This window comes from Marmota flaviventris, chromosome 3 (assembly GCF_047511675.1).
Source record: "Marmota flaviventris isolate mMarFla1 chromosome 3, mMarFla1.hap1, whole genome shotgun sequence".
NCBI lineage: Eukaryota > Metazoa > Chordata > Mammalia > Rodentia > Sciuridae > Marmota > Marmota flaviventris.
In genome coordinates, this window is record NC_092500.1 from 22,045,025 (window position 1) to 22,067,111 (window position 22,087).

At 43.0% G+C, this 22,087-nt stretch overlaps 1 protein-coding gene across 15 annotated transcripts in view; it reads left to right on the forward strand.

Annotated features, from left to right (window-relative positions):
• Positions 1-22,087, forward strand: part of Anks1b (ankyrin repeat and sterile alpha motif domain containing 1B) — a 1,114,759-nt gene that overhangs the window by 1,087,646 nt on the left and 5,026 nt on the right. For all 15 annotated transcript variants that reach the window (XM_027947591.2, XM_027947674.2, XM_027947839.2 and 12 more), the window contains 2 exons: positions 811-897; positions 7,385-7,522. In XM_027947591.2, the coding sequence (XP_027803392.1) occupies positions 811-897; positions 7,385-7,522 (225 nt within the window). The remainder of the gene's footprint in view (positions 1-810; positions 898-7,384; positions 7,523-22,087) is intronic.

The following is a 22,087-nucleotide window of genomic DNA, read 5'->3' on the forward strand; positions in this document are numbered from 1 at the left end:
ATGAGACTAAACAGAAAAGGCACATACTAAATTACAGAGAAACTTTTTGCAGATTCATAAAACTGAAGAGGCTGCAAACCCTAAGCACATTAAGCCAGTGTGAACATCTATCATGAGAACTTAGCCTAAGGGAATACAGCAGCTCTCCATGATTAAGTAGGTTACCTGGACTGTCCAGCATTTGGCTATGACTCAAAATACAGACTGCTCCTGGAGGATTTACTTGTTACAGAGCAGTTTCATATCCTTCGTGGTCACACGTGATTCTACTATAAATATAACATCAGCTTCTTTGGTTTGGGCCAGATTCAAGAAAAATTCACAGTGATATATTTTAAATTCCTGCTTTAAGTACATATCCAAACATCTCCTGTGACTTAAAGATTGTGACTAAGTGGTGGGCAATGGTGACATATATTTTATGAATGTTAAATGCACCCTAGGAGTTAAACCTGATGTGGTTTAAGCCTTGTCAAAGGAATGGAGACAGAGCCCCTCATTTTCCCACTGGTGCCAGGAATCCTCCTGCACCCACATGAAACAACGGGGCAAGCACTTTTTACATCCTCAAGTGCAAGACAGATATTTTATAAGCCCAAAGCACAGCTAAGCCCAAGAGAAGAGAGACAGACATTTAAATTAGAGTGTGTTTGGGGGTATACTTGATATGAGTGTGTGTGTGTGTGTGTATGTGTGTGTGCATGTGTTGTTTTTAACTTGAGTTCATTTTTATCTTTCGAGAGGAAAAATTATGTGCTTCAGTTGCCATGCAACAACACAGCTCTAACAGCTTTCTAATTTTAATTTCAGAAGTCTACAGAGCAAATGAAGAAGGTCCCTACTATTATTCTCTCAGTCTCATATAAAGGAGTCAAATTTATTGATGCAACAAATAAGGTAGGCACCACCCCTCTCTTGGATTTAAACACCAGGTATAGTCCTGAGTATGTGATCTAAAATCCCATTTGAGTCACTCCTCATCCCCCACCTTCATGCTTCCTGCTCATACCTGGAAATTCATTCTCTCTCTCTCTCTCTCTCTCTCTCTCTCTCTCTCTCTCTCTCTCTCTCTCTCTCTCCCCCTCTCTCTCATTCATATATATGAAATACACACACACACACACACACACACATCTCATCCATGAAGGAAAATCGAGTAAACAGCCCGTTGGTGGCCAGTGATGGATGATGAGACTAAACAGAATATAAATATTACAGAAAGGCTTGTTTTATTTCAGGGTCTTGATCTTGAACATATTTTGCTTTTATCTTTTTATGATGTCTTCTCTAACAGACCATGACCCCTTACCTGGCATGTTCCTTGGTAGCTAGAGAACATTAAAACGGGGGGTGGGCAGGGGGGAATCACTTAAAAGAAACAATGTCATCTTTCCTCCATGAAAAGAAAGATTACTAATCGGAGGGCTGGTACATCTCTGTGGAGATATCTATGTCCTTTCCTTTGGTACACAGAATGAACACCTGACACAGGAATGCACATTCTTCCACCTTTTGTTTTCTGTAACTACTTTTAATTCCCATCTCCAGAGATGGAAGAGAGTTTCAACTGTTTTGTTTTCTCAAGAGACACTACCAGAAAAGCAACTCTGCTATGGGAGTGGTCAGCAATTCTGAGGTCAAGTGTGGGCAACTGAGTTTTGTTTCACTTGAAAAGGATTCTACAGCTCCTTTGTGGACAAAGACCTCAGAATCCTCGTACTGAACTTGAAAGTTTATCCCCACCTGTCTTACCCCACTCTCCATAAATTCAAAGCTGACTGGCTCCTTTTCACAAAACCCTAAGTGTCCCTGGGTTTTATTTTCTCACCCTTTCTATTGAAAAAGTATAGGAAAAAAGAGATGAGGTGACCACTATTGGTGGACAGCAATTTCTCTTCTGCCCTGCACACCTAGACCCCCACCTGGACCCTCTGAGTTTTGGAGAAAAGGAATGGGAAGTTATGAAACAGACGTACTTAAACCTGGCGTTAGATACCAGGGAAAAGTTCCATGGGCAATGACCCTTTGGTGTCTATAATCGACCAATTAGAAGTTTTCTTGATTGGTTTTCTGTACAATTATTGCATTGGCAATCAGCTAAGCCAATTGAGCTAAGCTACTTGAGAAAGCAAGCTCAGTTTTAGAAAAATTCTGAAAGTCAGGCAGACAGCCTGTAACACAGCATTATCATGATGGCTAACAATAGCCAAAGCACTTTGAGAGCGAGCTGCCTGACGTGTGTAATGATGATGTCAGCCATTGAGTGTGTTGTCGACCGTTCCCATGTTGTCAGATTACAGTTGCGGAGACTCAAATCAGAATGATCCCAATTGATTTTTCTAATTTTCTTGGAAGCAATTTTAGTTCCCGGTACATAAAAGTATCTTATCCCTAAATTATATTCAGCTGTTTAAAAAGTTCTAAATGAAACACTCATTGGGTATCATTGCTATCTTTAAACAAAGATTTTGGTGCCTAGATTTTTCCTACTAACCTGGAGAAACTGTCCACTCCATCTGCATTTGAAAGACTTAAACAGCAGTATATTTTCAGTGAATAAGTTTGCCACTCTCTTAGCTGACTTAGATTCTGATGATTTCTAAACAAGGGGCATTTGCCCTGGGAAGTTCCTACGGTCTTAAAACTGTCTTTCAGTGGTGGCACAACTGACTGCATCTGTCCTTTCTGACCCAGTCTCCACCATCACAGCACTGAGGGAGAACTCTGACAGGTCTGTTTCTTTTTGCTCACCGACACATGGAGGTATGTGAAGCCAATGCTCCTGTACCTCTAGGAGACATTTCTGACTCAGTCACCAATAATTAGATGAGTTACTCATACACAACTGCTTGCCAGTGACTCTTCTTTGGAAGCATCAGCAAAGAAAGATATGCAAAAGATAATTTTATATAAAGGTAGATACAAACAAAGAAGGCCAGCATACCTTTCAAGTCCTTGCAATGTGGTCCTCGGAATATTTTTGGAATATTTTTGAAATCTGCAATGGTGAAGTGCAGGTGCCAGCAGCAGGTGGGGCCACCCTCTCTATGACTGTATAGCAAGCAATACATGCCTGGCTCTTTCTGGAATTTGAGGACATTGACTTCAACCAGCTGGGCAGCTAATCTCCCTGCCATATGATAGTGGAAAGAGATTAGGGGACGCAGAGTGATAGACCATTGGTTGCCACGTGCGAAGTCAAAGCACAGAGATTGTTTTTAGAAGACAGAATAGTGCAAGGCTGCACTGGAGAAATTGGAATTAGAAGGCTAAAGCATGACCACCAGCCAGGGCTGAAGGACTGGCTTCAAAGGTGCAGAGCTCTGCAGGGAGGAAGCAGACTGATAAACTCCAAAGTCCTGCTCCCTGTTTTTACCTCAGATTCCCCCCACTGGGAAGTGTTGTCTAGGTGGGCTGCTTTGGTCTGAAGTGAAGACTTTGTGAAAGGCAAGTGTATTTGGAGATCTCATTATTATTTCAGGTGCTAGTGGCCACTAAGCCTATACAGAGGCACCCTACTATTAATAGTTGATGTGGTCCTGTTCTTCAGCAGCGCTCTCCTAACCACGCATCCTCTCCCCACTCCGCTGGTGAGACAGAGGGGTTGTCTGCCTGCACTGGCCAGCTGGAGGACCTGAAGGCTTCCGTCCCTTGGCTGCCCTGCCTTCACACAGCCTGTGGTCATGGAGAAGGGTTAAAACTTGATTTCCTGCTCCCTAACTTGATGCTTCTGTTACTCCACAAGTGCCTTCCGCCAACTAGTTTGAAGTAGAATGGATAATTAATTATGTGTTAATTGCCCTTCCCTTCCTATTAGCCCCCATTAGACTGTGGTAAAAGACAAGTCTTCCATGGAAGTATTTCTTTCTTTTATTCTAATAAATAAATAGCTTTGGCTGAGTTCGTGGGGAAGGGTTAGGCACCTTAGTTATAAATGCATAAATGTATTGCCTAGCAACTTAGGAAACGAATCACTAATCCTGATTTAAGAAAGAAGAAGCAGAGAGTGATCTTGAAATGCAAATGGAACTTGGAATAGATTTAGTCCTAAAGCGTTTCAGAGGAATCACATCAGCTTGCTGTGGATCCACAGCCCAGAGGTAGCTCCCGCAAGGAATTGGCCTGGAGGCTGTGACTCTTTGGTTACAGACAAAACCTTTCCTCAGATCAGCGGGGTTTTCCAGGAGGTGACCTAGTTCCTGCATCAGGGGAGCGCTAAGGGTTCAGTGGCCGTTTGCGTTCCTATACTGGCTCCCTGCTCAGTCTTCCATCCGGCTGAATTAGGAACAATGCCAGGCCAGAGTTTGTTTTTTCTTTAATTGTTAATTTTTTTTTAATGCCAACTTCAAACGTGACCAATGGTATTTTATAGGCTCCAAATATTTGGAACATCTGCCTCAGCAGGTGCCCACTGTTTTCTGTAGCACATACTTCTCAGAAAATTGGAGTCAGCTGAGACCACAGTCCACGTGTGTGCTGCTGTCCTTGACATCAAGTGCTCCAAGGGTGTCTTCAGTCAGCCCTCAGCCAGAGCTGTGCCTTCCTTCTGGGGCACTTTCTGAAGGAGACGCTGCTATCTCTCAGGAAAAGCCTGGCCTTGGGAGAGACTCAGGTGGATCCCCCTCATGGCAGAGCTCAGATTGAGGGCTGAGGCCAGAGGCAGATTTCTAGGCTGCATCACTTCATTACCTCCTGTCCTTCTTAGAACCACCTTATTAATTGGCTGCACCAAACAATTCTGTTCTCCACTGGCCCAGCCATCCATCTCTTCAACTGTTTCTCCCTGTTGAAAGTAAGCTGCCAAACTGTCTATCAGGCCTCCCCAGTCCTCTTGAGGCTTTTAAAAGCTCTGGTCTCCTTAGAACATGCTTAGAAGGAGGGCTAATTCCATATGAGGAGTCTGGTTCTAAGCTGAGGAACAACTGTACCTCATAGTGACCTCACCTTTTACCTTGAAGAGGACCTACTAATTGATGTGAGACTGGGAGGAAAGAATGCTTTCCTACTTGACCTCTTCTCCAAGGAGGAAGCCAACATCCAGTCTCCATAGAGTCTACAGCTACGAATGTCCTTGGCTTTGGATCCCTCCTACATGTAGAGAATTGGCCTCACCATTCTGCGATGGTGGCCAGTACGGAGGAAGTTCCACGGTGAGATCTCTATCCTCACCACATTCTAGGGCTGGGGATGTGTCAAGATAATAAAATTATCTTGCTTTCCTCCTAGCTTAGGCTGTGGGAACAAGGGAAAAAAGTTTCCACAGAGAGGGAAGAGACTGGTTTGGAGTACAGATGTCAGGCCTCAAAGGGCCATTTAAAAGGCTGCCCTGGGCTCCTGAGAATAGAGAGTAAGGGGCTCCAGAAACTTGTGGAACTGGGGGTTCAAAAGAAGATGAAGGGCGAGCACCAAGAATCCACTCTACCTACCTTGGAGTTGTGCCCAGGGCCATGATGCTGCCACACACTATTGAAAATCCTCAATAGTAGCATCCTTTGAAATGGCCAAGAGTCAAGGAAATCCATGCAATAAAACTCACAGGGCTATTGAAACTTCTGCAAAAAGTTGATCTGTCTTATGCTGGCAAAGGATCTCAGAACACAAAATGCCAATTTAGTTAAAAGTTGGAGCTAGTGCTCTTTTTCCTGTGATATAGATCCAGATAGGTGAGACCAAATACACCCAGACTTCCCCAGGGCACCAGCAGCCCCCTGTCCGGTGATGGCAGACATTCCACACTTGCTGACGTCACACCTTTAAAGACTACCTAAATTTTAACATTTCTTTTAAGACTCACTAGTTCCTGATGTCTTGTTCTACTTGAAGAAATGCTACCTGGATACAAGAAGAGAATCATGACCTTTACTTTGAAACTGTATCTTACAGTAGAATGTTTCTTGTTTATGGGATTACGGTTTCAATTTGAGTTATTTTTTATAGAGCCATTGCATGTAGTGACAGCATACAAGGCCACAGTGAAGAATGTATTAATTTAATTTTCTTTTTTGTGTTAATTCTGTAATTGCTCCCCAACCACACCACTCTGTGGAGTGAGGGACATGAAGTGCTTGCTCGGGGTGCTGGCAGGGAAGGACATTTTGAAAGCATTTTTAGGCATTAATGGGTACATGCAGAACACTGTATTGCCAACAGGTTCTTTAAGACTGTGCAATTAAAAAGTCATTAGGGTAACTAAAGCACTGAGGGTTTTAAATCTGTGTCAACTGCAAAAAAAAAAAAAAAAAAACATAAGTGGGATATTATAAGATGAAAAGCAATGGCACTATTATGGGATTTGCTTTGCTTTTTAAATGCATCTGTGTATCAGAAGGAATTTCTACCAAGTTTTGTAGCCAGGATGATGCTCCATGGTTATTATGTTCTTTGGGACAATGGCACTAAACCTTTCCTCCCACCAGTTATTCTTGGAGACAGGCAGGGATGGGGCAGAGAGGAGGAGAAACAAAGAAATTCTAGAGAAGGAAAAATGCAATTCTGTTAAACTGGGAAGAGAAAGTGGGGGATGACGAAAGGGCATCGCAGGGTACTCGAAAGAGCCAGAGCTCTACGAGCGACCTCAAGATCCAGCCCCAGCTCCACACCTGCCCCATTTAAGGCATGGAAACCCTCTGAGGCCCAGTTTCCTCACCTGTAATATAATAATGGTAACAGTGGCACCCACCTTATAATTACACAGGTGGTTTTGAGAAGAAAGGATTGTCATATCCATAGGTCCCTGAATCCAGCAAGGTATCCAATGCCTGAATATGACAGTGTGGCATTTCCCTTATCCTGCCCTAACACCACAGCCACCACACAATCTCAAGAGAACACCCAAAGGTTTCTTTCTGCCTGCCTGCCTTGTTCTGTACCTGCCAGCATGCTCGAGGCCCTGGGTTTAATCCCCAGGACCCCAAAAGAAAAAACAGGACAAGCAAGCACAAGCCCTGTGGGGAGGGCTTTGGACAGCTCCTTGGGTCATAGTTCTTCTCACGCACAGAAAGTGGCAGATGACCCTTTCCAAACAGAATTAGCAGGAAGCAGGCTGCTTATCTTCAACTGGATGTGGAGAATGGAAACAGTAAAATGCTTAGTAATTACTGTTTTTCTAAAAAGTGTCTGCCACCCAGACTGCTTCCGCGCACAGCACCTGGTGAGAACCCTGCTCCAGGATATGACTATTTTAGGTTGTTTTTCATTAAATGAAAACATTCCTTCCAGACCTGGCGTACATTTGCCCACGGGTAGCACTTTGGATCACTTTGAATGTTGCTGGTCTAGAACACTCTAGAAGAAGGAAAGCAGCTGCTTCCTAGGTTACTTGTTTTGGTTCTAAAGTATGATGGTTTCAAAGGAAAACAATGGTCATTTGTGTAATTTCTTCCAGAACATAATTGCCGAGCATGAAATTCGTAATATCTCCTGTGCTGCCCAGGACCCAGAAGACCTCTCAACCTTTGCTTATATCACAAAAGATTTGAAGTCCAATCACCACTACTGTCACGTGTTTACGGCCTTCGATGTGGTGAGTCCTGCCCTCCTGGGACAGAGAAAATATTTCCCCAAAATGTTCCTGGATTTTGTTGAAGGCCCAGCTTGTGAGTAACACATTAGCTTGGCTTGTTTACCGAACTAAGATATACCAAGAGTGTTAGTTTTCTCAGGCGATCATAATAAAATACCACAGATTGGGTGATTAAGCAACAGAGGTTTTTCACACATTTCTGGAGACTGGAAGTACAAGACCTACCTGTCAGCCAGTTTGGTTCTGAGGCCTCTCTCTCCCGGCTTGCAGATGGCTGCCTTCTCACTGGGTCCTCACATGGTCTTTCCTATGTGCATAGCTGTCTGTATCCAGATTTCCTTCTCTTCTAAGGGTAGCAATCAAATTGGATTAGGGTCCATGGCAATGGCCTCATTTTAACTCAGTCAACTCTTTAAAGGCTCTGTCTTCAAATAGGATCACATTCAGAGGTACTAGGGGTCAGAGCTTCAACGTACAAAGTTTGAGGTGCCACAGTTCAGCCCACAATAAGGGGTACAAAGAACTTTGGCAACTCAGCTTTTCTTGGGTATTTCTGTATTTTCACTGTTTCATTCAATTCAGAACTCTACTCCTGCCTGGACCTCAGTTGTCATTACTCAAATACCAACTTCACTTTTCACATTTCAGAAATTCTTTTTCTCTTCTGGTAAAAAAACACAGGAAAGTTCTTTCCATCTATTTGTTCCTTAACTACAGCCAACAGTTTCTCCAGTAACCATTCTGAGCACTAGGACATAATGGGTGTGTTTGTCTCCGCAGTATTTGCAATTTTCTGTATTGGATAGTGGTGAAATTAGACACCTACAAGTAATAATTGGGGACTCCGAGGTCTGGCCCATATGCTCATTCAGAAGTTAATCTTATAATGACTTCTTCATGCAGTCACACCACTTTTATTCATAACTTGTCAGTATGCCTAAAAATGAGTTCATATATTACAAACTTGGAAAATGAAAACAATTTAAGAAGACGATAAATACCCACAAGATGGTACAGATTGCTCGAAGCTGTCCCTAGTGCAGAACATTGGACGTTTGCAGTTGCAACAGACAAAACAGATACGACTGTGACCCTGGAGTAATTCATAATCAGAAGAATTTTAAAATGCCACTTCAGTTTGATTATTCGGCTCTGTTCATTGGATTTTAAAATGTAGAGATTTAGAGAAACAGACAGAAGTCACATGTGATGTACTCTTGGGAGGCCAGCCTATGGTTCAGCGCCATGGGTAGAAGACCATTTGAAGCAATCTCTTCAATTTCTGACAAACACCATAAACCAAGGCCAGCTGTAATCCAAAACTGACACCACCCTACAACCTGTCAGGTTTATGCTCGTAGCCTTTGTGTCCTGCTGCATGTTGCTCATCCCTTTTAGATTTTTAAAGATTGAAAATGGGAAAGGATATTCATGGACCTTTAAAAACATTCCTTCTATTTTGGGAAGCATGAGGAGAATAATATAAAAACGGTATGTGGTAACAGTAAGGACTGCAAAGCAAAGCCCCCCCAAGGCTGCTCTAAAAATCTCTGGTTGTGTTTATTTGTACAGGATTAAAGTGTTGATTAAAGTCATTTCATTCGGGGTTTACAAGGATGTGCAGCATTAGATTTCTGACGCCTTAAACGTAACCTGCCACTGTTGTGAAATGCAGTTGCTTCTTTGAACAGTCAAATTTCATTCCATCCACGTATATTTTGGGTTGCTTGTAACACGTCTCTCCATGGGAGTTGGATTGCTGTTGTAGACAGAGCAGGCAGACCAAGTTCACATCCATGATCAGCTACCTCCTCATTCCCCGGTCTTTGACAAATTTTAAAACTTTTCAGAGTCCCAGTTTCCTTACCTACAAAACAGAGACAAGGATCTGTGTCCCACAGGTTTCACCAGACTGAAATAAAAGAACAGGTGAGAGGCCTGCAGTGTTGGTTCCTTTGCCATCTCTTCCCTCTCCCTGCCTGTTGGCATCTGCTGACAGTCTGTCCCTTTTTCTGCTAAAAAACAGATAAGTTTTCCAGAAGCACATTATCAGGCAGTTTTCCTACTGCCATTCTAAAAGGACTTAAAACACAGAAATAAAAAATTAAAATAGAAGCAATGGAAAGAAAGCATTGAGTCCTTAGAACTTACTGCCTCTAAACAGTGTTTTTAATGAACATCATCAGAAATATTCTGATGCTTTTTCAGGATGATTTCAGCCTCTTCCTTGAATATTGCAGCATTTCTTTCAATAAAATTGATTTTTAGGGTAATATATAATTTGCTTTCATGAGAGTATGAAAAGCATTGTTCTATATTCAGACTAAAAATGATACCTGTGGGCCATCTGCCTCCCAGGTTCTGTGACACCAGAATATGCAGCTGAAATTGCAGGGGGGATCATCAAACTAAAACTGTTTAGTTTTATGATCAACATAATGTCCCTGATTATATTTGGAAACTGTGTAGAGAATTGCTTCAACTTTTATCTTTTCATCCAGATGTTTGATTTAACGTAGACATTCACTAGCTTAGGATTCTCATATCTGCTCCAAAGGATTTTCATCTTACACAGATCTGCCATTTTAATCCTCTCTAGGTGGACACAGTTTGTCTAACTTCAAAAATAGTAACAAAGGCCAGCAGTCTTGACCTGGTCCTTTGAGCAATTCTGAGATGCAACAAGCTTTGCTTGTGCTAAAAAAAAAAAAAAAAAAAAAAAAAAAAAAACTTCTTTGAGAATGGATTTTATATCTTTATATGGGGCAGTTCAATATTTCAGTCCAGTATTAAAGCCTTCAAATTCTTTTGATGTGAGTCAGTCTTCTGGGATGCCCCAAATGACAAATTTTTTTTAAAAAGGAATTCCTTATAATACCTCAAGTGCACATTTAACCTTTGAGCTGATATGAATGAGTACACATACATTTTAATTTCAAGGTTGTTGTTTCTTTGACCTTGTAGACCTTTTATGGGCTCCATTTTTATGTACTCTAATCACATTTCATGTGTTTTTATCTGCTATCCTCAAGAAAATTCAGTGACATCTAGGAAGTTTCCAGTTTATGGATAGTTAAATTTGAAATTCAGAGTATTTCCCCCATAGAAACTCCGTGGTCTAGGAAGGAACCACAAAGCCCCCTATAGAAGCTCCAAAGTGAGTTTGACCTGGTTTACATGCTACAGGACCCTGCAGAGCCCTGCCATGCCCAGGAAGGAGGGAGTATGCTGAGCTGTTTCTCAAGTTTACCTGGCCCTGGTAGCCTTTTTCAGAGAGCACTTCACAGGGCTGCATTCTGCAGAACACTTTTGGGAAATGTTACACTGATTGAGTTCTGTTTCCTTGACTTAGAATCTATGATCGATTCGATTTGTAATATTTTCAGTTTTAGATGACAAATACATGAGCAAGATGAAATGAGGGTCAATGTGTACTTACAGGTTGGCACCCTACTCTAGAACCTTACTATCATGGCAGCTGATTTCTGTTTGCATCACTGAATGACCAGCCCTGGAACACATCTCACCTCCATAAAAGGTTTTCCCACCCCATGATCTCTCACTATCACTGTTCTGGACAGTGATGTCTTAGGGGAAGAGGTAGCAGTAGGGATGGGTAGAAAAGAAGGACATCTTTTGAGACCAGGAGTTGTGAAGGTTAAAAATTGATTCATCTTTTGCCTCCTCCATTCTTATCTCAAATGGGATTGCAAGAGGGGGGGAATTGAGATGGGAGTAGAGGAGGTAAAAGCTCCACTCCCAATGACCACCAGATCCCAAGGCTATGGTCATCTTCCTGAGAAGGCCACTATGGGTAAGCTAATAGATACAACCAAGGTAATTGGTTGTCTAATTCACTCAATCTAGAGTACTTAGTAGTAAAATTGGTATAGGTAGATCAAAAAGATTTTGATGCATTCTCTGTGAGAGTATCAGCTGTGCTATAAAAATTTGGGAAGGGCCTAATTCAGTAGTTTCAAATATTGAGAGATTTTCTTGTTCTTTTCTCCTTAATAGCATTTGAAGCCACGCCTTTGCTGCTAGACCCTTACTAATTCTCATTTCTCTATCAAGAACATGTTCGCAGTCTCTGGTATTTTTAACCATGCCCATTTTTCTCTTACTGGCAATTCCCAAATTCTGTCCTCTCCGTGTGCAGCTCAGGTGAGACTGAGACTGGCTCAGGAATGTGCAGGGAACATTGAAGTCATGGTGCTGGTAGGCGATGCAGGTGGGAGATGGAGCACCCTCTTCCCTGTGCTTTCTTGGCTGAGGGTGGGCCATAAAAGGACCTAAACTGGAGAGACAGAAATGACATCATGCATGAGAACATGGCCAGCCTCCTGTGATGGCTTGCTGTAGTACTCTACCACCAGCAGGTACCCAGCAAGCGAAAACATAGGGAGAAAAATGCTGGAGTCAAACACACTGCAATGTCTTAGGTGAAAAGGGAGCAGAATGGGTGGGTAGAAAAGAAGACTGTCTTGTGAGACAAGGAGTTGGGAGGGTTTACAATGGAGCCAGCTTTTACCTCCTCCACTCCCATCTCAAATGAGTGGGCCCTACATGGCACATGGCTGTGGGTCTGTTATGAGATTGTTTCTTGTTTTTTTCATCAGCTTAATGATATCTAAATTCCTAAACTTCTTAAACTCAGATTATTTTGGTAGAGTATTGAGGTTCCTGAAGAAGATCGTAAATGGCTTACACTGCAGTTGGCCCACAAAGTGGGAAATCAAAGGTGCAAAAGAACTTAGTAGTGGTGCTGATGTTAGCTGACCTCTGACCACTAAATTGTTTGTGGAGGTAGGTGGTCACTTTCATTCTGTTTCTCATTTTCTCTAACTGAAAATGGCCTCAACCTATTTGACTTTGAAAATAAATGGCAATCTTAAAGAATGTGAACATGTACAAAGCCCTTAAAACTGAGCCATCCTGCATTCTCTGGCTGGAGTCCACAGAGGTAGTAGAGCAGCAGCCAACAGGGAAATCAGGAGCCACTCCCTGGCCTGTCCATCCACCTGGCACTCACCAGCAAGCCAGGAGGGACCTCAGAGCTCCTAAGAGCAGCAGTGGTCCTGACTCAGTTAAAAAGACAGCCTCCCTTGGCCCTTCTACACCAACACCAACACCCCCCTAAAAAGAGTAGATACGTTAGCACCACAGGGTTTCACTTACCCATATCTGATCTCCACTGAGAATTAACCAGGCCATAAGCCAGCCACAGGAGTGGGTTGCAGAGATTAATCTCTCATCCTTTCTTTTTGGTGGATGTTATCAGTCTACTAAATCAATCCCACTTTTTGTTAATTTAGAAAGAAAGTGGGCATTCTGAGATTTTTTTTCACAGATAGACTGTTTTGCAGCATTTGCTTATATACAGTTACCCTTCAGTGTCCTGGGGGTCTGGTTCCTAGACCCCCTGTAGGATCAAAATCCACAGGTGCTCAAGTCCCTTATATGAAATGGGGTAGCATTTGCAATAATTTATGCACAATCCTCTGTATACTTTACAGCATCTCTTGATAATTCAAAATGTCTCATACAATGTCAGTACTATATAAATATGTGTTCTAGTGTATTGTTTGGGAATAATGACAATTTTTAAAAATCTACATGTTTAGTATATATGGAGTCTTTTTCCAAATATTTTCAGTCTGATGTTGGTTGAATATACAGATGCAGAACCACCAATAAACAGAGTTGACTATAAGAAAAGAAGTGTTAGGTTTAGGATATGGTCTTTGGAATCAACCTGGTTTCGAGCCCCAGATTAGCTTTTCTTAGCTTCATAGTTTGGGCAGGAATGTCTTTAAGCCTCAGTTCCCTTATCTGTAAAATAGATATCCACCCCTGTGGTTATTGTAAGGATTAAGTGTATTCCAACAGGTGGTGTTCAGTAAATCTTAGCTGCTGAGAATGGTGCAAATAGGGGGAACAGATACACTGACGTTGTATTCTTGCTGTCAGACCCTGGGTGAGGATTTACATCCCATACTTTGGTTTACAACCTAAGTTTGCTGCTACAATATTCCACAGCTGAGGAAAGAAGTGAAAATCCTTATAAATGCATTCCTTTATTTATTGCATGTCTACCATGAGGCAGGCACAGGTCTCTGATCCCCAGGAGCTCAGAGTCCAGTTGGATAAACAGGACATAAACAAATAATTATAATAAAATCATAGCTACGCCATCCTGGAGTTGTGCCAGCACCCAGCAGGGCCGCATCTCCCAGAGGAGGAATGTGCAGGCTGGAAGCTGAATGTTTAGTTTGTGTGAACATGTGGCAGGTTTGGAGGCATGACGGCTCATGAATTCACTTCAGAAGTATGAGCTCTGGGCATAATAAACAAAGAAAAATCGTTTATATTTAAAGTTGTCCCTGTACATCCACAGATTTTGCATCCATGGATTCAGCCAATCGCAGATCGAAAATATTCAGAAAAAAGTTGTATCTGCACTGAATACATACAGACTTTGTTTTCTTGTCATCGTTCCCTGAATAATGCAGCATGACGAGTGTTTACCTAGCTTTTACATTTTTTAGGCATTGTAGATAATCTCGAGGTGATTTAAAGTATACAGGAGGATGTGCATAGGTAATATGCAAATACTATGGCATTTTATATAAGGGACTTGAGCATCTGTGGGTCTAGGTGTAAGGGGCTCCTGGAAACAATCTCCTCCATACCAAGGGGAACTGTACTATGATCACCAAACCAAGGAAATGGACCTGTCCATTTGAGAAAGATTTTCAACAAGAGTTGAAAAAAAACCTTAAATTTGGTGTGCACCCTGTTTCAGGTCCTCACAAGTTAGTAAAAAACTCACTGCAGCTTCCGCTAGGACCTTTTACTGTCAAAAACTGGGGAGAGGTCGAAATCTGGCACCCCTCTCTCCTGTTCACCCTTTCCACACATCCTTGCCAGGTAACAGAATTATGACTGTGCCCTTCTGCCCTAGCAGGCCAGTCCTCTAGATGGGTGTGAAAGTCAGCCATCTTAGACAGTGGTTCCATGAGGACAAGTGACCATAGGCCACAGTGTGTGGTCCCCATGGAAAACCTGGACTGTTACAAGAAAGCAAGTCATGGCAGTGAGCAGATAGCTTCTGTGCTTCGGATGAGGTATGACGTTAAACTTTAACAAACACTCTTTCAGAAGTACAATTGAAGAACTTGTGATGGCATATGAAACCCATTCATGGTATCATGTTACATGAAAAGCAATCAGGGAGCTGCACATAAAGTATGATTCTAATTTTGTCTTTAAATATAAATTACATATATATACAAATATTTATATAATGTATAAAAGCAAGATATCAAATAGAAAATACACCAAAAAGAAAATACACTTTTTAAAATATAAGAAAATAAATAAATTAAATATAGATTATTTATATATATAAAATATTCACATAGTATATAAAAGTAAAATATGAAAAGAAAATAGGCTCTATATATTGAATAGTTGTTTTCAGTAACTATATCCCAACAGTGGAATTTTACAGGTGCATTCAATTTTCTTTATTTTCTGTATTTTTCACATGTATCCATATTATAAATTCATGACTCTTTTGTTAGATGAAATTAGCTCTAAAGAATGTATTTGCATGTTAGCCAGTACTGGCCCAGATAGGCATCTTAGCAGAATTCCTAATATTTATTTCTGAATACTGAAGACCTATGATTGGGCAACATTTATTTCTATAAACCTTCAAGGTTAGTTTCTGGAAAGTACTTGAGAGAACTAACTATATAGGTAGAGCTAAAGAGATGTCAATGGATTCTGTGAATATGCCCAGAATGTTCTCAAAGTTATTTTTGCCTTAGGACGTGGGTGAAGCAAGTTGTAGATGAGGCTTACCCCAGCTCTCAAAAAACAAGAAATGCAAGCAAAATAAAGCCCGAAGAGAAACGGGGCTCTTTCTGGAGACCTCTCTGAGGACCCCGACTGAAAACACTTGCCTGTCTCTAGGCCACCCTGGTGCTGCTGGCATTCACTCAGCAGGTCTGCTTGGGGGGGAAAGAGAGAAGGAAGGAATCGGCTCTGGCCATCCACCTTCACCCTTGTCCTACACTTAGGAAACAAGCCCCCTAGGAACCTACCAGGCAACTCCAGCTGCTTCTTCAACCAATCCAACATCGTTGGCCCTAGACCTGCCCGGGAGACTTGAGCCCTCAAGATGTTCAGTCACCTGGAGAATCAGACCTATAAAGAAAGCCAGGATAGATGCCATGAGGCAAGCAGCATGTGCCCAATGAGGAGGACTCCTCACTTAGCCTGAGGGGACAGGAAAGGGGACCTGTAGGAACTGCCAAGGGGAGTGTTCAGGGATGAACAATAACTCACTAGATAAAGGTGGAAGATAGGAAAAGGCAGTCACCAAGAGCAAAAGCCATTTTTCAAGAGACAAAGTGCTTGGCAATTTGGAATAGCCTTTCAGGGGTGACGGTTGGAATGAGGTCATTTTCTGAGACACTAGCTAATGGATGGGTGAGTCCCTTGGTCTGGCCTTTGCTTTTCAACCTGCTATCAGCTATGCATGCCTCTCTAAGCTAGTCAGAGGTTGACTGACAGGCAACAGTTCCTCATCAGAGCGTCTTGGAGCTCCCAGAGGGAAGGGGAACCAAAAGGTCCCCAGGACCAGACCTACCTCTTAATGTCACCTCCTTCCTCAGTGACAGGGACTTTGCTTGTAGTCTTGGATACAGTGGTGTAACAGACTTCCCTAGGCTCATGACACCCCAGGATGGGCTCCCAGCTGAAGACACAGCCCTTTCCTTGAATATGTCAGGGTCTGCACCTCTTCCTGGGGTGGGGGATTGAGCCTCTGCTGACCTCAGGAAGTTCCCCTGCTGACCCTGCACACTGAAAGATAGCCAGGGGTAGGCCTGTAGCTTCTGAGGCTCTGGAACTAACACACATGTTCCTTCAATTCCAGTCTCAAAAATGTGGCTGTTGGTTCTTTAAAGCTAGTGGACAGTGCTGTAGAGAGTTCAGAATGGTCCCCTGGTGAATAGCAGCCTCAGAGCCTGGGCCAGGAGGGCCCCTCTCCCTGTGGGGTCCCTCTCCTCTCTGCTCGTTTCCTTTTTTTCTCATATTCACCAGATGATGTCGAGCCTTGAGTCCGTGTCTGATGTACCTTGTCAGCCTTTGGGACGGTGATGGGCTAAACAAAGTAAGCCCCGGAATAAATGTTGAAGTGAACACATGGACACTTCCATCCCACGCAAGACCCAAGGCAGCCTCCATGAATAGATAAGGATAAAATGTACATACATACAAATCCAAATTAGGGAAAACACAGACCAAAAGAAGATCCACACCGAAAGTTCTAGAACAGTTCTAGTGCCAGTAGGCAGCACGCAGGATTCTGTGTGTAATTATTAGAGCCAAGCCACAGATTTGGCTCTGAGCTTCTAGGAAGTCAAAGCAAATATGGAAATATAGTAATTACATGCTTCCTATTTATCTGAAAGGAAAGTATTCCCCTTACTCAGAAAACATCTCTTCAATGAAACTTAAGATCTGAAAGAACTTTTTCCCCCATGTCCAATGAGGGGGTCTTTATGCCGGTGTCTGCGCCACATTCATACAGTGAATCTGCAACACACAAGATGGTTCTTGGCGGGGGGGTCCCCCAATGAACGTGGGGACAGGACACAAGCAGATTTATTGAAGCTGTGAAGGCAGGACACCCCCGTGGCACAGAACATGGGCTGTCTCAAGTCAGACCTGGTGTGACTCCTGGCTCCACCACTAAGCAGCTGTGTGAACGTGGCCAAGTTAATCAATCAGTGATCCTGAGTGTCTCACATGAGAAAGGGAGATGATCATTCCTCTTTTGTAAGGCATTGTGAGGGTTCGAGAGTCCACAGAAGGCAGGCAGCATTGTGCTTGGGATGTAGTAAGCAGTCTCATGCAGCAGTTGCTAAGCTTTTGCTACTGCTGCTTCATCATCAGTATGGAGGAAATAAAGTATTATTCAAGTTCATAGGCAACAGGGTCTGGTGCAGAAACCCGACCTCACACAGCTACAAGAGCAGACTGACTGTATGTCCACAGGTAAATGTCCAATAACAACCTTTTTCAGTTGGACCTGACAGAGTTGGACTGTAGGAAGTTCAGCCCGTCACTCTGTACTTGGAGTAGAAATTTGGGGACTGCAGGTTAAAGGAAGAGTTGGGTATTTTAAAACTCAGCTGAGCAGGTGTTAAAATTGATATCCAATGTGAAAACTGAAGAGAGTCTAAACAAGATTCATGGCCAAGTGTGTGGCCAGCCAGCTGGTACATGGAGGTGCACCATGCTAACACCTGCAAACAGGATCTCACTGGAAGACAGTTTGCAGCAAAAGAAGAAAGATGCACTTAGAACCGCAAGGTGAAGCATGAAGAATGAAAAAGATTATTGTGCACTCAAAGATTTTCTCTTGTTTTTAATTGTCATCAAAATGAAAAACAAAATGGAAAATTATTTGTTGTTACTGTAAGAATTAAAAACAAAGTTCAAAACATACAAAGAAGTATAAAGAAAAGTATCCACGGTGTGGATGTGGTTCAGTGGTAAACCACTTGCCTCACACATGTCAGGCCCTACATTCAGTCCCCAGCACTGCAGAAAAAAAGGAGAGAGAGAGAAATCGTCAATGCCTTAACACTCACTGATCACTGCTAGTCATGTTTTAATATATATCCCTGTTTTCTATGCACATAATGGAGACCATCTGTATTTTAGCATATATATATTTTTATATAGTCTTTCAACCAGTTTTTTAAATGTCTCAATTTTCTTTTTAAATGGCTACCTAGTATTCTCCTGTATGAATCTATGTAGTATTCATAATCAGTCCCCTGAAAATTTTACACATCATAATGAGTATTCATGCACATATTCCTTTAAACCCATGAGCCTAAAGATTTTCAAAGTAAGAAACAGAAAAAAAATCCTAGTGATGCACCAGTTAATATAAATTAATGGCCTGTGTGCCAGAACTCTCCCTGCAGGACACGTTGCCACAGTCTATGATACAGTTTTTCTAACATCAAATTGATGAGTGTGCCAGGCACAGCTTCAGTGACTCGGATACAGGACAGTGAAGGACGTCTCTCGGCCCCTCCACAAGCCTCTTTTGGAACTGAGGAGTGACTTCCTGGATCTTCCCTTGAACATTTCCTGGATGCTATACATTAGGCACAGGCCAGGCACCAGGGACATTTGGAAGGTGCTCAGTAAATATTCTGATGATGTTAAACTGTAGCCTGGCTACCTCGAGGAGCCCTCAGTAAATATAAGTAGCTTACATGTCCCCAGTGTGCATCCCTGGGTAACTATTAGGATCCATTTCTAAGATACGATGCCTTTTTAAGTTTCTCTGCTGTAACAGTTCTTAAGCCACAGATTTAAAATCCCCGGGCAACAGGAGAAGGAAAAGAAGAAAAGATTTTTATGTGCCCTGGCCCCAGCTGGAAGTTGCTCCCGGATGAAGTGGGATTCCTGCCTTTATCCTAAATCGCAAGATACCATTTGCCAGGAGGCAGCCTCTCAACTGATCCTCCCATGAGATCCAGCCAATGAAAGGATCATCCAGGAGCTTCAGTCGTTCATTTTTTTTAAGTTTACAGAAGTCTCTTATTTTATCTCAAGTGTAGCTCTAAGTGGTCAAGAGCACAACCTACTAGAACACGTGGATCCAAATCCCAGCTCAGCCAGGTGCTGGCTTCAGGAGCAAGTTCTTTATTTATCTCACGTGCAAAACAGGAACAATGGACCTTCAGCGTGGAGATATAATTAGGCCTAAATGCCATAGTCCATGTAGAACACTTACCACAATGCAGGGCACACAGGGAGTGAGAAATGCTAGTGGTATTGTTATTAGTGAGGTGGGTATTGCAAATGGCATTATTGCATCTGTTATTATCCCCATTTTGAGAAAAAAAAACCGAGGCTTGGAGTATGCTGGTTCTAGTAATCACCAAATACACACACATGTGAGCATATTGCACATGCTGCCTTGTTTCATTGGTGATCCAGGGTAGAAAACACTCAAGGCCATGATAAGTGTGTCTCAAGAGACTCATGCTGGGCTGGGGTTGTAGCTCAGAGGCAAAGCACATGCCTCTCATGCATGAGATACTGGGTTCAACCCTCAACACTACATAAAGATAAATAAATAAAGATATTGTGTACATCTACAACTAAATATATATATATATATATATATATATATAGAGAGAGAGAGAGAGAGAGAGAGAGAGAGAGAGAGAGACTCATGCTTCAAAGGTCAAAGTGAGTAACTATCTTCCAGTAAGCTACATACCACAGAAGGAGCCGTGGATGGCCACCCGTGGGGTTACAGCATTTGAGAGATGTGAGATTATGAATGTAAAGCTGAATGAGTTTGAATTTATGCCCAGATAGGGATAACTAGAGATGAGCGCACGATTGTGCTGACTTAAAAGGATACTGCATGCAGCTCTGTGGTTTGAACTAGCACATGTGAACGGACACCTTAGTGCTCACTGTGACCCCTGTGACCTGCACAGACCTCAGCTTCTCCGCAGCCAGAGCTGGGGGTCAGGGGCTCCAGAATTGGCCTCTTGAGCCAAGTACTATTCATCACAGCTTAGCTTTTGGTTCCTCTTTGTGCTGCCTGAACCAGGGTCCGGTCAGCCACCTTTAGCTTTGGATGGTGTCCAGGTATGGACTGTGTGACAAACCACCCCAAAATGTTGTGGCATAAAACTTTACTACACTCACAATTCTGTAAGTCGGGAATCTAGGCTGGGCACAGAAGTTCTGCTCTACTCTGCTGGAGAACATCTGGGGACTCAGCTGGGCCAGCTCAGATGGCCGACTCTGGGGCAGCTCAACCCGGGCCATATGCCTGGGGCCTTGGGTCTCACCATGTGCCGGCTGCTGCATGGCTACTTCACGCCTGCATCTGGGGCCTGTACTGGATGGCTGGAACTGCTGATACCCTCCAGGAAGCCTCTGAGCATGCTGACCTCAGGGCAGTCTGACTTTTACACAGAACTGGTTCCCCCGGAGAGAGAGCTCCCAGAGTCCCAGGCAGAAGCTGCAAGATTCCTCATGATCTGTAGCCAACAGGATTATAATTATACTATTAATATAATTAACATCAGTGTAATTAACATTATAGCCTTAATGTATAATTGAATCCTATTACACTATCATTTTCAGCCTTTGTCCCAATAGAGTGTCCTGCTCTCATTATAACAACCCCCCTCCCACCTTATGTGGTGGGAATGTCAACAGGAGAGGGAAGAATGACCCTGAAAATGGGCTTCCTCCCCTGTTTGAATGCACATCCTCAGGTAGCTGTAGCTCAGTGATAAAACACTGCCTAGAATGTGCAAGGTCCTGGGTTTGATCCCTAACAATGAAAAAAAAAAAAAAAGATTATGTGTCTTCAGGTTCTGTCTGATGAGAACCTGTTCCCACAAGGAGCCCAGTATGCTGGTATGTCGGGACAGTCCGGACAGGTAGTGTGGCCCTCCGCAGGCTGGTCTCCATGCCCATGGGCCTCCTTGACATCTGGCAACCATATTTCAGACACTAAGCTGCAGAAAAGACAAGGAGGGTAGCAATGTCCAACTCTTCTCTATACATAACCATAAAAGAACATTATGAAACTCTAAAATGAAAAGAAAGCAAAATGTGAAAGAGAATGCAGGCCAGACCAGGACAGGCCATGTGGGGCTGCTGGTTTGGCAGAAACCCTTCCCCACTCTGGCCTCTGGATCTTATTTGACCAGTTTCCTAATACCAAGAAATAATTTAAAAAAAAAAAAAGGGCAGAACCTCTAACCCATTATTTACAAAACCTTTTGGCTTCCCATAATAGTCATGTGAAAATTCTCACTTGCTCAAATGAGCAGTTTGACTTTCATTTGGAGACACTGGTGCTTTAAGCAGATCTCACTTTCCAGAACTTGTTGTAGGCTAATGATAAAGGAATTCACACTCTGGAAGCCCCACTGCTCCGGCGTGGAAAGGCTGCATGGTGTGGGGTCCAGTGACCCCACCTTTCCCTTAGTCCAGTTTCTCACCCAGACCATGAGTGTCTGTGGTATCCCCCAACAAATGGACAAAACCATCTTCTCCAGCAGCGATGAAACAGAAATGGTGTGACTTCACCCTGACACTGGAGAAGTCAAAGGCCGGTCCACCTTCCCAAGGGACCACACGGACACTAAGAGGCAGAGCTGATAGTGCTGTGGGTGCAGTGTAGGCAGTGGAAAGGGTCCAGCCTTCTCCACAGTGATGGTCAGAGCTGTCTCCCAGCCTCCTCCACTGTTGTTTATTGGTGTGTTACTAATTTACTAGTCTGACTCACCCCTGGAGCAAATAGGGCATCGCAGGGACGAGAGGGGCTTGCCATACAGGGTGCAGTATCTCCAGCAGCAAACATCTTTCTTGTAGGGCTGTTAGCTACTAATACGTAGCTCAAAGATGACCAATACATCCTTTATCAAACCCACGGTCAAGCTCAGGCATTTTCCCACTTGATTTTAAAACCAGAAAAATTCATCTGGC